Source organism: Rousettus aegyptiacus, unplaced genomic scaffold (assembly GCF_014176215.1).
Source record: "Rousettus aegyptiacus isolate mRouAeg1 unplaced genomic scaffold, mRouAeg1.p scaffold_m13_p_2, whole genome shotgun sequence".
In the NCBI taxonomy this organism is placed as follows: domain Eukaryota; kingdom Metazoa; phylum Chordata; class Mammalia; order Chiroptera; family Pteropodidae; genus Rousettus; species Rousettus aegyptiacus.
The window spans coordinates 38071019-38088532 of NW_023416295.1; the positions used below are offsets into that span (position 1 = coordinate 38071019).

Consider the following 17514-nt stretch of genomic DNA (forward strand, 5'->3'; position numbering starts at 1 on the left):
GAGATTTTCTAATTTTTCCTGGTTGATTTAGAAATGTAATGCAAGCATGACTACTAGAAAGATTTGCGGAAGGAAAATCTATTTATTTATTCTCCTTCCCACTTCCAGATTCTCAATTAAGAACATATTTAGATACAGATAGTGTTTACGTCATTCTTCCCAAGATATTATATAATGGATAGTAATTTATTAATTAACCCTATTCCTTAATCCATGCCAACATTCTTATATATGTATATTTTTGCAACAATAAAAAATGAATATAATACATTTGAGAATTTTATCATACAAAAATGTTATAAGAACTTACATTGATTATTTGCCATTTCTTGTCTACTAGTAGCTTTACATTTCCTGAAAGAATACTATGTACTTTGCATATTTTTGAGTTATCCACCCCTCCCCACAAATACTAACATTATTTACACATGAATTTCTATGGTTTATTGTCTAAAAAGCCAATTGTTTAGGAAATATAGTAAATCTTGAGTATATACCACTTTAGAACAAACAGAAAAATAAATGGATATGTTATACTTATTCTGAAAGATGGCATCATAGTTTAAGTACTGATAGAACTCCAAAGATATTTTGCAGGACCTCTGAGGTTCAGAGATGCCAACGGATAGAAAAAACAATATAAATCCAAAACCTGCTGTTGCTATAAATTCCCCAAACAATAAAACCAACTAAAAACGGGAGTTTGATTTACTTAAATATTTAACAAAAATTTATTGCAAGAGATATTTTCACTGAATTTACAGTTTCAAGGAACATGGTACAAAACATAGTGCCATCAGCTTTCTCTAAACATTAAATAGGTGCAAATACACAAAGATTAAAAAAAAAACAAAGAGCATACTTTATAACATAAATTATAGTACTAGAAATATATCTTATGTACATTATACATACTTTTAAGACATTTTAATATATAGCATATATTGTATTGATTTTTAAACTATTCAGTGCCTTAATAACATTATATATCAGAAACTAAGAATTTATTTGCATCATTAGACTTACAGTAAATGATTTCATATCAATGAGGCCATATTTTGGCTAGTTTCTTTCCACCATTTAAATAGGAGATTATCCATTTAGATGAGCATCTATGCATATAGTAATAGTTTTCACATGATGTTTTCTTCCCCTTTTATTGTGATGACTAAAAGAGGGGCTGTAGTGGGATGACAGTAGGATGTGGGGAAAGCAGTGAAGGAAAGAGTGCATGGGGTAAAGGCGGGAAAGCCAGATGGCTAGGATGAAGAACTGAAGCTTGAATGATTGGCATCTGAGGAGGAGCAACAAAAGTTGGCTGATTCCCAGGACAAAGCCTTGGTCCTACTGGTCCTACTGAGATTTGAGGTAATGATGTTCTGGTGAGAGATGGGACTTGGGACAGAAACTGTTGATGTGGCTGAAGCACTTTAAAGGTTCCTGCAGCTGCAGCTGCAGCTGCAGCAGCGGCAGCTGCTGCATGCTGCTGCAAAACAGTGTGGTGGATAGTGGTTACGGAGGTAGAACATAAGGGCTGCTGCAAAGGCAAAGGCTGCAAAGGTGTGCTAGGGGGTGGGAGGGCAGCTGGAGGAAAAGTAAATTTGACCTTGTTGGCCAGCACGTTCGGCGGGATGATGTGCTGGTAGACCTCACAGGGTAGAGTTTTAAATTTGTCATGGTTTTCTATCGGGATCAATAATGCTTGTTCTGGTAAAGCCAGTGGAGCCAAGATTTGCTCTGTCGTTACAAAAGTATGACCACTGACATGTGCTTCTTTGAATGGTAATGGTGGTTGTGAGTTAAGAATTCCTGAATTAAAACGCAGCCACTCAGTCGATGCCTCATTCACCTTTCCTTGTGGAAGGGCTTCAGCTAGCTCATAATGGCAAAGATATGATTTAGGTTGTTGTGACTGTCTGAAGTGCCTTTCAACATTACGCACCTTGAAAGGAATTTGCTTTTCATTAATATTTATATTCTTGCTTCTTTCTTTGTGTTCGAGCAAGGTATTGTCAATTTCTTCCTTTGCTGGGGCACTGGCTACATAGACAGATGTGGTGGGTGCATTGGAAATCTCTGGCAAGTCACAGGCAGTGGCCTCCACTACTAAATGCTCAGTTTCATCATTGGTACCAGGAGGAAGGGGACTGTTAGGTTGAAAAGTCAGTTTGTTTTCTACTTGGTCTGTTTGTTCTGAGTTCCTTTCAATATTTGCAGCTTCTTGAGGTTTTATTTCCTCTTTTTTATCTTCATTTATTAACTCATCTTGGTGACATACGGAAGAATTGCCTTTTATGGGAGGATCTGCGTTCTCTTTGAGTTCCAGAGCTTCAAATCTGGTGCGGAATCTGCTTCTTTTCCTCCTCCGTTTCCTTTTAGGCTTAAAGGAAGCAGAAGCACATGGTGGCCCCCCAAATTCTTCTGGTAAATACTTCTGTTGACTTAAACTTTCATCTGAAGAATAAGAATATGAATATTGTCTACGTTTTCGATGAAAGCGTTCTGATTCATTAATGAGAGAATTATAACCTCTTTTAACAGCCTGATTCTGACTCATGCATTTCATGTCATTTTGAAGAACTAGGCATCTGTGATCCTGACTACAGGTGGATAGTTTGGCTTTATAACTACAGTAAGTTCTGGAGTATGTTAAATTCTGTTTCCCAGATTGCATCATCGTTGGATTGGATTGTCCATTTAAAACAATCGAGTTCTTCATAAAGTGATTTTTAAAACTAACATCATCATTATTACTGTATTCAGTGCTCCAGATTTTACACATTTCTTCATTTTCATTTAAGTATATAGATGCCGACTTGGGTTTTTTATCAGGTAATTGATGTGAGTCTAATAACTGCTCTACAGCTAAATGCTGCTTTTCTGAAATTGTTTCCAATAGATTTTTTCTAGTTGTATCACTGTAACTATTTTCCGTTTCCATTTTGAAGTGAGTTTTTGATTCTTTGGTTTTTTCTCCATAATGATGTCGACATAACTTTCTTCTCTTTTTCTTTCTTCTACTTTTACAGAACCAGTGTTCATGACTATTTTTCAACCTTGTTTTGTTGTATTTCTCATCTAGACTGTTCTGTTTTATTTGATTTTTAATAAAATTATTATTTTTTGTTTTTCCGATCCTACAGGAAATATTTTTATACTTCTGACCCATATTCTCATTTTTTCCAGAATCATAATTATTGGAGAAAGTATCTTCAGCCAAAAGAGGCATGACTTGGGTGAATTCATTTCTGCTACTTCCAATTTCATAACCTGTAAGTGCTGCAATAGACGTGTCTTTGCAATCCAAAACAGGTCCCTTGCAATTATCTTCTTCTTTCTGCTGAGAATAAAGATCACTTAAGGGCATCTTATTTTTATCTAGATTGTTATTTAATTTAGTGGACTTGAAGTCAAAACAGAGAGGATTACAGCTATAAGAAATTGATGGTTGAGTAGTCGTGTAAATCAGCATTTCCGATGGCCACTGAAGAACCGTGGATCCATCTTTGTTAAATACCGGTACAAATGGCTCACATGGTCTTTTATATAAATCTGCTTTTTTGTGTAAGGTTACAGTATCCTCTTCAGAATTTGAAGAGGTCAGCATCTCAGGACTGTGGTTTTTGTTTTCAGCTTCAACTGTGGATGAATCATTGTCCTTAACATTTTCCTCTGTAGTTTGCAAAGATAAGCAATGATTAGCAACATCGAGAGCTGTGCATTTATTTCCTAACATCGCAGAACTGTTACCACTCATAGGTATGTCTTCATTAATAACAACATCTTCCGGTGGTATTTGATCTGCTAATGGGACTGCATTTTGACAATTACCTGCATCAGAAGATAAAGGAAGTTGAAACTGGCACAATGAAGGTAATAATAATGTATCTTTTTCACTAGAAACTTCTTTCATCTCTTGAGTTTGAGCAGTTTCTTTATCAATGCACATTCCCCCTGGCGGATGAAAAGCGATAGCTTTCTCTTCAGAACTCAAAAGCACATCTGTTGGTGAAGATAGTTGGAGATGACAAGCACCAGAGACAAATCTACTTTTTCTGCTAAATCCTTTCTCCACAGAGGCATCATCATTGTATTCAGAGAAGGCTGCAGCTGAGGATTCCAGCTTTACAGATGCTTTCTTTGGGAATGCAAAAGAAAAGCCGATTTTGTGTCTGTGAATACCCTGGGCTTGATCTCCAAGTTGATTATTTTTTGTGTAATTATTTGTACTTTCTGGATCTGCAGTAACAGTGGTAACATCTTTAGCACTCTCCTCACAATGAATCAAAGTATATTTGAAATCTTCTTGGTTATTAACTGAATCCACAACAGCTCTTTGGGAAATTTCATTACAGTTTTCTCTCACAGTAACAGTTGTTGACTTGAACATGGGGCCGCTTCCAGGAGCACTACAAAAAGTAGCAAAAGTGCATGTTAGGGCACTTTTGTGGGGAAATTTTCAAACACATTCATCTTAGAAATGTCATTATAAATTTTTTTTTCAATTTTTAACATTTTTGTAAGAGAATTACTTTCATATGATGCAACTGCATTCCACAGTGCCACAATTTCATTTTGTTACTGGATATTGTTTGAGATAGTTTGGAGGTTCTGTCATGAAGTTACCTTTATAGCTATTAAGAGCAATGTCAAGGATATTTCTATGTTCTCAATCAGTGCTTCTTGACCAAGATTTTTTACCCCCATGGCATCTTCAGTGACATGTTGGAGTACTATAGAATTCTCTAAAATAATTTTAATTTACAAACACTTAACATCATCAATACTATATAAAGAATATAAAGCAAATTAAAGAAAAACCCTCAATCATGACTTCCGAAGGGTTGGGAATTCACCAGCGTTCACTGAAAGTCTAACAAAGGCCAGGTGGCATGCTGCAATGCAAAAATTGCTAAGAGATAATACTAACTCATTAGAGCTTTGAGTCTTTTGGAATTGCTATTCTTAAAATTTAAAAATTACTCTGAAGTTATAAATGATATACAGTAAATAAAACATAAATTTAAGATAAAAGACTACTTAAGATGCGATTTCTATTTATTTGGAATTTTGGTATACCAAAATTTCCATGGTTTTAAAAACTTAGTTTCTTAGAAGTTATAATTAGCCAAAATTTTTAATTTAATATTTTCTTTAATCTCTAACCCAATGGACTATTTCATTACCTTACTTGATTTATAAAAACAACAACACTCTTTCCTAGTTACACATATTTAGAGGCATTTGGGGAAATCATGTGTGTGTATGTATGTGGTGCATGTGTCTGTGTATGTGTGTATATGTGTGATGTGAAATATGTACTGTATAGTGAGGAAAGTAATTTAGATAAGAAGTATTGTTTCTTTTGGTGCATATATTATTAATTCTAGTTTTCCTAATCTATTAAAATTTACATTTTCAAATGTTGCTTATAGGACATTAAATTACATAAGTCCTATGATCCTTAGTAACATAAACTTGTACTTATATCCTTTTCCATTTATTACCACACCAAGTAAAAAATTTGGTTTGGAACAATTGAATAGCAGTTATATTTTATTTGAACCATTCCATATAGGATTCCAAATACATTTAATTTTATTTGGAATTTTTTCCCAAATTTGACATCCCAAACAATATTTTGATATGTTGATATCATTTAACACCATTCTGCACAAAATAAATTCAATATAAAGTAGCATGATTTTAGACAATAGTAAGTGAGGCCTATTTATTAGGTAGAAGAGGGAAGGACACTCTAAACGGGGTCTTCTTTTCCTACCATTGCCCTAGCCTGAACTTAGGTTCTAATTGTACCACTATAGCTGCCGTTACAAGCTACAATTGTGAGCTTCTTACAGTCCAGTTATAGCTCATTCACGTGAAACTAATTTTGACCTTCCTTTGAAATGTATAGGTCATTCTGACCTTTTTATTATATTCCTAAAGATAATTTTTAAAAAGCGTTCTCCAAATTTTCAATTCAAAAAATAAGTTCCTCTTAAAACTCTATAACAAAAGTATATGATGGTGCTTTGGTCTCTCCTTCAATCAAATGTTTTGAATTTCACCAAGAAATAGAATAACTTTTAACTAAGATAGTGTAAATAGCAGAATAATGTGAAATTTATTTTTTACAAACTAAAGTTATAGTAATTTTGGCTTTTATTGAAATGTGCATTAAACACGTTTGCATAAAATTCAATTTCAATTTACTGTTTAAACTCCACAGAAAGCCATGAAATTGTGATACTTATTCAGGTATAGAAATAAATAAATTTATGTTCTTTATTTTTATGTTTCTTTCTTTTTTTTTTTTGTCATTACATTTTAAGAAAACTTAACATTTCACCGCATACTCACCATACAGTTTCTTTTCTTAACTCAGCCAGCTTGTGCAGGCGTTGGAGTGCCTTTTCCTGTTTTCTTTCATCTTTCCTGGATTTAGATGCTACATTTCGGGCAAATTCCCTTTGTTTCAGTTCTTTAAGCCTCTATAAAAAAAATAATAATACAGAAATGATTAATATTATTTGGGTCTATTGCAACGTTAAAGTTACTATTATTTTTATTGTTGGAGCTTTCCAATGCATCATCTTTGACCTCATCCAAGGTAAATACACATAAGTGACAATCCACTTCAAAATAAATTATTTTTTTTCCTTTTTGGTTTGTAAAAATGCCATATTATCACATTATATTAAAATATATATCTATGCCTTAACTAAATTGGAATTGAAAACTTTCATCTCTGCTTATTGATTATTTCCTGCCAAGTTTCTCATCCTAATTCACATGAGCTGTTGAAGTCTGATGACTCCCTAATTTTCAAATAAATAAAGTTAGTTTGTATATTTCAGCTATACATAATAAATTTCATATGTTGCTGTGCTTTATGTTAGAAAGGTATCTGGCCTTTTTTATATTTTCTAAGAGTAACTATCCTATGTTAATTCATAAGGAAATGACCTCCACTAATGTGATTAAAACGATCCCTCCCTTCAAATATTCCAAATAATTTAAGATCTGGAAAGAAAATTATTAGTGTTTTTTTTGTGTGTGATCACATTAGGTGTATTTTTCATCTGTATTAAAGGGGCTCATTTTGGAGGTTGAAGGCTAGAAAAAGAGCATGTCAACTAGAACAGAATTGATAAATAACCATGTATGTGGCATGATTTAAGAGACACCAAAGTGGTCCCATACTCCAAATAATTTCACTATAGTCTTTCACGGAGACAATGTATCATTATTAAAAACCAAGGTACTATATTTTCTCATGAATGCTTGTGTCATTACACAATTGTGATATGCTGGAGTCTCAGAGCAGCACTCTAAGAGATTAAAACATATACTAATCACATTTCTATGAAGTGATTGAACAAAGTCTTAATAAATGCCTTATTCATATACACTGATATGTGCCAGCACTTAGAACAATGCCTGGTATATAAAATGCTTGTTTAATAAATATTTGTTGATTTATGCAAGAATCACTTAGATCCTCCAAATTAGGAACTTTTTTACCTCAAAAAATATAGTGATACTACGAAAATAACATTCGACTCCTGGTCATCTTGGATTGTATCTGCTTAATTTCATCTATGTAGTATCATAGCTTAAGGTTTAAATAAACTTGTATATTTAGATAAGGTGTGTATAATTATTTTAAAATAATTTAGAATGATTATTAAAGTTATGTAAAGATATGTCGAGAGTGCTCATTTGCACTAACATATTTATGAAAAATGGGTTTATTCAGAGTTGAATTTCAATAAAAGATAGATTAAGCCATGAATATCCAAGTGGTACAAATATTTCATAGAAAGTAAAAATTTTATTCTAAATTTTAAGCATTCATAGTCTTGGTCGTTGTTATTTCCTAAACCCTTGCTGTCATATTTAGTCTCATTCAAGACACAATTAGCGAGCATTAGCAATAGTCACTCTATTAAAAGAGTGGGATTAAAAAACATAAGAAAAATGTGTTTACTTTTCTCTGGTATATGTCTGTGTGTCTGTGGCTATATGTGTTGGACAAGTGTGTGTGAGTATATGTTTATATGCATTTGCAGAAATAGGAAGAGAGCCCACACAGGAAGAAGTAACAGCAATCATTGGCTGAGGTGTTGTTATTGTGCCATATAAAGACAGACTAGGTACTCAAAAAATCTGAAGGAAAGCTACCTGGGAAAAGTCACATCTATTCTGGGTTTTGAAGGAGTAAAAGGAGTATGAGAAATCAGGGTTGGATTTGAGAGTGAGAGGGTATTTCAGCAAAAATAAATAGTTTTGTGTAAACATAGAATTAGGATCATGCATATTCAAAAAAATAATTGCATACAAGAAGTATGGCAGAGCAGAGTGTATGTGTGGAAGTGATGAGAATTGATTAATTATATGGTGCAAACAAATCCTGAAGTTTCTATCAAATGAAATGTGACTGGAGGAAACATTGAGGGACTTTAAACAATGCAATGCCACAATAGGGTGTTCATTTATCAAGATTCTTTTGACATCAGTATGCATGAAATTTTGCTGTTGAACAAAATTAAAGACAAAAAGACCCATAAGGAGGATATTATAATGATCCAGGTAAGAAACATGAAGAGCGTTTTCTAAGGCAGTAGCATGGGGGAGAAAAAGTAGAATTGCTGACTTATTTGACATGTACGATTAATGCTCCAAATGATATCATTACACTTACTAAAAAATGCTACCTGCCATCATAAGAAAGAGACATTCAATCATGAGAGTGTTTGGAGGTGAATGATAACAGAGAATTTGAAAGGCAACAGAAGCTGAATTCTTTAAATTAAATAAGTAAAGAAACTAAAGTGCAAAGCAAACAAAATAAGTTGCAATACCAAAGAAAGAACTAATGTTCAAAGGTTTTTAAAAATCTTATTTATAAAAAGTGATATTTTAGCAAGTTGAGATAATTTATTTCCTACTAGGTTCTTTGGGAAACTAGAGACAATGAATAGGAAAGATAGATGACTATTTTACTAAAATCTTTAGGATAAAAGTTAATTTCTGTTCTACACATATTTATAAATACAGTTTTTATTATGTATATATAAATAAGCATAAATAAATATGTATAAGTTAAAAGTACAATGCTCTTAACAAAAAACAAAGCTTCTTTTCTAAACTAAGTATATAAAACACCAAGAATTTTACAATTTACTGTTTCAGATTAACTACTCTGATTTGAATTAAGCCATTTTTAATTACAGAGTAGTTAAATATATAGGAAGTCTGTCAATTAACAAATGCCAGCACTGCTGTGTTATCTGTGACATAATTGTACAAGTGACATGGCTAGAATCAGTCCCTAAATGCTGATTTAGAGAATTGTGTATATTTAGAATGTAAATGTTATTTTAGTCTTGTAGGGGTTGTCAGGAAGCACCTTTCTCTTGGCACACATAATTCTCTTATCTCAGTGACAGACATCTGATATCAAGGTAAATGAGCATGCTTAATATTTAGAAACTATTCAGATGCAAAGCTTATACACCTGGCCAAATATTTTGGTTAGTTTCAGGCTAGAATTTATCAGTCTTTGTATTTTTTTTCTTATATTTTTCTGCAACAAAAATCAAGTCTTACATCATATTATACCTAATAGAGTGATTTTAAAAAGTAAATAATAAAAACCAAATAAATTCTTTTGAGAATGTCAAATAGAAAACAAACAAACAAACAAACAAACAAACAAACAAACTACTTAAGTTCCACACAAATAAATATACAAGATAATACCTGGTAAACTGATGGAAATATTGATTCTATTTCCATAGCTTCCTCAACATTTTATTGAGAATCACTCAAAAGAAATGATAAATGATAAATGTCAAGTCAGAAATTAGAACATTAAAAAAAATTTGTGGAAGGATGTGGTCTAGCTACTGTGTTACAAAACAAATTATAATGCACACTGGCACATCATTCAATATACGCTTTGGAAATATGCAGATAGAGAATGGAAAGACATAAAGAATCAATATTCTTTGGTTATGATATCATCAGAGGGCCTACTCTACTTTCCCACTGATTTACTTCTATTAGTCTATAGAAAACCAAAATGTCACAAGGGCAACACAGATCATTAATCTTCAAATATGATCTCAGGAACCCCATGGTATGGAATTGTTGAGAAGTAATGATGATCCTGGCCTCAGGTTAAACTGGCAAAGATTTAATCAATGTGAGAAAAAGGGATGTAGAGAGAAGCAGCATACCTATTTAGATAATTCATTAGTTTGTGCTTAAACAGTTAAGGAAATCACTTTGTTTTACAATTACAAACCAAACTTTCACGAACATTCTTATACCTATATTTTGTACACCTAGTTAAATCTAAAAGATAGGTTCATACAAGCAGTACTACTGGAATAAAAGATATACGTGTGCATTTTTTGAGGTTTTCCAAACTGCTATTCATGACTTTACACCATTTTTGCACTCCTTTTAATAGTATATGAAAGTATATATCATATCCAATGTTGGGTAGCATCACTATTAATATGTGTAATTGATAGTCAGTAAGTGATATATCATTAATATTTTGCCTATAATTCATGTGTTTACTAGAAATATTTTACAAACATATTAGCCATGTGCATTTCATTATTTAGAATTAATATTATTCCTTAAAATTTATTAAGCAATTTCTATATATTATTTTGATTCTGAAAGTAAACATGTGAGCAAACAAAGCTAGCATTATTATTCATATTGAGAGAAGACAAACTGAATCTAAGCAAATTTTAGGGACTTGTCTAGAGTCACATGTAAGTGGTAGAACCTGACTGGATCCTTATTCATAGGCTCAGCAACTTCCGCGCACCAAAGATGACCTAGCTATAGCCACTGCTGAGTGTCTAATTGACCAATAATGGAAATCAACACTGGGCCAACAATATGGCGCCATTTCCTAAGGGCAATTGGCCAGTTATCGGGAGGCCGATTGGTTATATTGGAGAGATTCTTTCAGGAAAAGGGCATTGTTTCGTTTTCTTGGAATAGAAGTTGACTTTGGATATGGACTTGCCTTCCTCCCACGCAATGCTTCTGTCAAAACTGCAATCTATGGACTCACAGGATATCTTATCCATCATTGTGGTATTCTACACAGCACTCCTGCTGATCAAGGAACTCACTTCGCAGCAAATAAAATTTGACAATAGGCCTGTGCTTATGGAATTCACTGCTTCTACTATGTTACCCACCATCCTGAAGTAGCTGATTTGATAGAATAGTTAAATGGCCTTCTGAAGGCACAATTACAGCTCAAGCTAGGTGGCAATACTTTGCAAGGCTGGAGCAGGATTCTCTAGGAGATTGTATATTCTCTGATATGATTTCTATCTTAACCAGAACTGAAGGGTCCAACAATCAAGGGGGAGAAATGTTGGTAATACCATTACTATTATCTACTAGCAAAATTTTTGGCTTCCTGTACCCACAACCTTATGCTTTGCTGGCCTAGTAGTCTTACTTCTAAATGGAGGAATAATTTCACCAGGAGATCCATCAATAGTTTCAATGAACTGGAAGTTAAATATGCTACCTTGCCAATTTTGGCTCCTCATGTTACTGAATTATTAGGCAAGGAAGAGGCTTACTGTGCTGGATAAGATGGCTGATTCAGATTACTCAGAGAAAAATGGACTACTACTCGACAATGGGGGTAAGAAAGGTTATATCTGGACTAAAGGAAATTCCTTTTGGTGTCTCTTAGAATTACCATGTTCTGTGATTATCGTCAATGGAAAATTACAACAACCCAGTTCAGGAAGTACTGCTAATGGCCTAGAGCCTTCAGAAATGAAGTTTTGGATCATCCCACCAGAGAAAGAAACATAATCAGCTGAGATACTTGCTGAGGACCAAGGGAATAGGTACTGGAACAAGGCAGTTATAAATACTAACTATGATCATGTGACCAGCCACAGAAATGAGGACTGTAATTGTCATTGGTATTTCTACCACATCTTATTATGCATGAACATATGACATCTTATTAAGCATAAATATATGAATATAATTATACATACATATAAAATCTTTAGTTTTCTCCTTTATTGTCTTATCATATAACATAAGATGCATTACATCTTACTATTTACATTTTAATTTTACATTGTAGTATTTAAATTATAATATAGTAACAAAAAGAATAAACATCACCCACGGACTTTGCCTCCTTTTCTGGAGAATGAGTGCATTTTTAGTTGTACTTAGGTTAGTTGTATCATGTTAGGTAGTATATGAATAGTTACTGTTTTTATTTGAAGATTAAGTGCAGTTAAAGAAAATGTCTATGGTTGTCAACTTGACAAAGGACAACTGTAGCAGTTAATTGTTTGTGTCAACTTGGCTACATCAAAGTAGACAAATATTTAGTCAAACACCTGTCTAGATGTTACTGGAAAGGAATTTTTTAGAAGAGATTAACATTTAAATTAGGTGAGTAATCAGATTTACTTATTAAATCCTAGGAAAGCAGATTATCCTCCATAATGTGGGTGGGCCTCATTCGATCAGCTGCTGGCCTTATGGGATAGACTGAAGTACCACTGGAAGAATTATCCTTCCAGAAAGCCTTTGTACCTAAGACTGTAACACATCCACTCTTTCCAGGTTTTCTAGCCTGGTGGTCTGCCCTGCAGATTTTCTCTCTCCTATTTGTTCTGTTTCTTTGGAGAACATTGATTAATTCAGGGTTCACTAGAGGATGGATAGTCTATTGTGATGTTTGTGGTGAACATTGAAAATTGCCTTCACATTATCAATTACATCCTTCTAATTCATTAATAAAATTTCAATTTGGTGAGGACAAAAAGGTATTCAACTAAAATAATAAATCCCAGCCTCTTTTATAAATAATACTAGCTATGTGATGCAGTCCTCACTAACTGAATTGTAAGCAGATGTCTCTGAAGAGGATATTCCTTAAAAGAAAGTCATCTCATTAGAAAAAAAGAATCCCTGTTTTTTTTTGTTGTTTTTGTTTTTTTTTTTTTTTTTTGTTTTTTTTTTTTTTTTTTTGTTTTAACCACAATACTCACTTCCTACCCATGTGTAATTGTGTATCTTAAATAGGCAGTAGTCACCTTTCAATTGTGAGGCTATCAGCTTGGCTGAGAAAGCTAGATGTTAATGCTAACAAAGCAAAAAAAAAAAGAAAAAAAGAAAAAAAGAAAAAAGGATTCCTATTCTCTAATAGCATCATTGAATTACTGCATCATCCCAGGACTGATTATCTATGTCATTTTGGGAAGAAAAAACAGTAGAAGCTAACTTTGAGTTTTCTTTTATTTGTAAATGAATGTAATCTTAATTTATATATCCACTTATGAGATGTATGATGGATAATTTACTTCATGTTCTTAGACCTCTACTCCCCAGATGAAGATGAGGATAGTATCTAAAGTTCCTTCTAGTTTTCACTGTAATGGCTAAAAAATGACTGCTAGAAATTTATTAGTTGCAGGAAAATTACTGCTTTGCTATGCTCATGGGAACATGGCTATGTCCATGGGAACATAGGCTGTCACCCATAGGAACATAACATTCTAACAATAAGCTTTCTGCTTCTGTACCCCCGCCTATGCACCTGACCTGTGAGTTGACAGGTAGTGAAGAGAAGAAAGATAGACCTTTGTGTTTAGACAGAACAAAGAATGGGATTTTGAGCTTAACAACCCTGTACCTCCACATTTCGAGGCTGCTTAATTTGGGGTCTGCATACCCCTGGCAGACCCACCTGGCTGAATAAAGAGTGTGTTTCTTATAACTCACTGAGTTCCAGTGGTCCATGTGTCTTTCAGGGGCTGGCGGCTACAACATTATATTCTAAGATTAATGTTTTCATGCCACAGTATATGTTTAGAACAATAAGAATTGTACTGTTAAGTGTTTTCTCTACAAGTAAATTCATTACTGTTTTGAATTGTTCCAATACTTCTGTTTTAAGTTTTATATTTTGTAGTAAGTTAATGTTACCCACTATTACCATTTTTAGAGGCTTAGAATTTTCTTTGAATTCCAAAGAGTTGTTTCTATCAAGAACTATTTTCAATGGCTTTTGAAAAATCGAAGTATGCATCCTATCTTGCACAGAAGTAATACCCTCAAAGAATTACAACTCAATCACTATCTCTATTTCCTGAATCAACTTAGCTTTCTTGGAAGACAGTATGCAGTGAGTTCTATTAGAATGTTAGCAAATATATTTCTTCAGAGAAAGTTAAGATATTCAAGTGAATGGTATCACACTTCAATGTGTAATTTCCTCCTAGTCATTATTTAATCAATGACATTATACTGAGTGAACTTGTGTAAGATTCTTTGTAAATTTCTTTTCCCATTACTATCATGAATGTGTATCATTTGGACTTTTCTCCTGGCAGTTTTAAAAGCATCTAATCTCTTAATGGCATATCAGATCTGAATACTATCTTTCCCCAAGGCCTCTCATTCTTTAGATTCCATTAACTCAAATTTCTCTTTGTGGCCAAAAAATCCACTCTAATTCTAATACAAAAGTCTTTACAACTTGTATATGCTATGTCCAAAACTGATTTTCCAACCATTCCCCTCATTTTCTTAAGTGCTGAATCAGAAGTGTCTCATGCTTTTTAAGTGCTCATGAATGCTCGTCAGATTGAATTGGCACAGGATGGCAGTGATTTACTTTCTTATACAATAAAAGGTTTTGAAAATTTGCTAACAAAAATCTTAATAGGATCTTTGGTAGTACAGGAAGAGCAATGGAAACTCAAGTGTAAGAAATATTAACACATATTTTTAAAAATACACAAACAATTTGAGTGGCCAGAAATTGAAGAATAGTTATGAATTACAGTTCAATTTCATAAATAAATACTATGCAACTACTGCTGATAATGCTAAAAGTTGTCAAATATTAGAAATACTATTGTATTATAATATTATTTTAATAAATAGCATGCCAATAATTTTACAACATAATCAACCTTATCTACATCTATAGAAATAAGTGCCACAAAATATAACTATGGCTCTATTATCAAATGTATCTGGATCTATAGAAAAAATCTAGAAAGCACACAAAATATTAATGATATTTATTTTTTTAAAGTAAAATCAGAAAAATTATGCTTTTTTTCCCACTATATAATATTTTCCATTTGTTTTTAGTAATATGTTTTACTTTGAAATTTAATTTAAATTTGAAATATAAAAATGAGATACATTTTAAAACCATAACAAAATTGCCATTATGTGAATTCTCCAATTATATGTCCATATCTATGGTCTAGTAACTAGGTTGTTCCAAAAATTTCTGAGCTCTCTGAACATGAACACATAAATCAATATATTCAATAAAAAGGATAAAATTAATCTAGTGAATTTTTGTGTATGTAATTTTTTAAACAACATCTAATATTTGTGGGTTGGTTAACATTTTTATCATTTCTGTTGTATAAGTGTAGTAAGAAAAATATATAAGGACTGTAGTAGTAGCAGTTTCTGGGAAATGCAATATAACATTATATAGATATACTCTTATTCTTTCTCATTTTCTGTCAAAAATATTATTATACATGTAGTTACAAATGATTCATCATTTAAGACATAATAAAGAAATTATGAGTAAAGGATTAGAAAACATTTTCTCCTCTGTGGAGAAATTTAATCTTCGTGTAACTTTGTAGCTCTGTTTCTTAAATGTGCACTAAAGGTAGAAAGAATGTCAATTATGTTAAGCAATTTTGCTTATGGTTGAAAATAACTCACATTTGGTAAATTGCATTTGGACTAGGAAGAATGTGAAATACTTATTAATACTTGGTGGTAAGCCATAACTGGTGACTTCCCTGAGTGAAAACTAGGTTGGTCCCTTACCAGGAACATGGAAGCTATATATCTATTGAAACTTTTGCAAGAGATATCAGTTCTTATTTATGAGATGGGCCTTCTAAGCCATAGTGGTTCCCACACTCACCCAAATGATTTCTTTCCTCTCTCTATAACTAAATTTTATCTTGGAATGCCAAAAGAGCCCCAGAACTGCTGCAGGAATGTGAAGACTCTTGCTAAAAACAGCTGATGTTAGATGCTGGCCTATATATTTCTACTGTTGAGTAATCATTCAACAACGCATGTGTGGCAAGATGGACCAGGGAAATACCAATCAAAATCACAATTACATACTATTTCACCCTTAGTAGAATGGCTAAAATGAAAAAAGAAAAATAACATATTGGCAAGGATGTAAAGATGTTGGAACTCACGTTAATTGCTTTTTGCAATGTAAAATGGTACAGCTACTGTTGGCGACAACATTTCAGATCTCCAAAAAATAAACATATAATTACCCTGTGACCTAGCAATTCAATTCCTAGGTATAAACCCAAATTATTTGAAAACAGATATTTAAACAAATATCTTGTTACAAATGGTGATAGCAGCACTATTCAAAAAAAAACAAAAGCTAGAAAAACTCAAATATCCATCAATGATGAATAGACAAATGGTGGTATATCTACACAATGGAATATTATTCAGCCAGAAAAAGTAGTGAAGAACATGGATGTGCTTCAAAACATTATGCTAAGTGAAAGAAACCAAACACAAAAGGTCATATTTTGTGTGATGCCATTTATGTGAAATATCTAGGACTGCAAAATCCAAAGAGACAGAAAGCAGAGCTGCCTAGATTGAGGTTAGGGGAAAATGAGGAGTGATTGTTAAAAGGGTTTATTTTGGGGTGATGAAATATTTTGGAACTAGAGAGAGATAGTAGTTGTACAACACTGTGAATTACTGAATGCCACTAAATTATTCACTTTATTATGATAAATTTTATATTATGTGAATTCTACCTAATAATATGCATTGATTTCCCTCCACTTTTTAATATCATAACCATTTTATCCAAGTATTTCTTTTAATTGATTTAAAACAAAATGAGCTAGCTCACTTTAAGACCCTCAAGAAAAACTGCCACTTGGGAGAGTCTAGAAATAATAGGCAAGAAAGAATATGAAAATGTAATAAAAACAGCGAGAAAATACTTAAACTCATTGATTTGGTTGAATTGATGTATTTTAAAGCACTGACATTAAATCTATTAAACCGTTTTGTTGTTTAATAAATAACTATTGCACATCCCAGGGGATTGTTTTTGACTGGAATAATTGCAATAATGCATGGACTTTCAGCACAGTCCAATCTAGAAATAAATTCAGGCCAAAGTGTACAGTTCTGTCATCTCTTTGAGAAGCACAGGCCCATGGCAAGTGTAACTTACAATGCCTGAGGTTAAAACAATATGTAACAATACCATTAGAGCTTTCTTAGGGGTTTTGGAAAGACTCCTGAGAACTCCAAACATAAGCAAGGGACTTTATTTACTACCAATTTGTTCTCAAGAAAATGTGAGATCTCTCCAGGAGGCTGGAATTTCATTTTTGGTTGAATACATTACTGTCACAAATAAAATTGATTTGAAAGTAT

The 17514-nt window shown here is 32.9% G+C and overlaps 1 protein-coding gene across 1 annotated transcript in view; it reads right to left on the reverse strand.

The window, feature by feature from the left end:
- Positions 1-707: 707 nt before the first annotated feature.
- ZNF804A (zinc finger protein 804A) overlaps positions 708-17514 on the reverse strand; it is a 231436-nt gene continuing 214629 nt past the window's right edge. The window contains exons 3-4 of the mRNA XM_036236794.1: positions 6364-6494; positions 708-4409 (exon numbers count right to left, since the gene is read on the reverse strand). Coding sequence (XP_036092687.1) covers positions 1169-4409; positions 6364-6494 — 3372 coding nt within the window. The 3' untranslated portion in view covers positions 708-1168. The remainder of the gene's footprint in view (positions 4410-6363; positions 6495-17514) is intronic.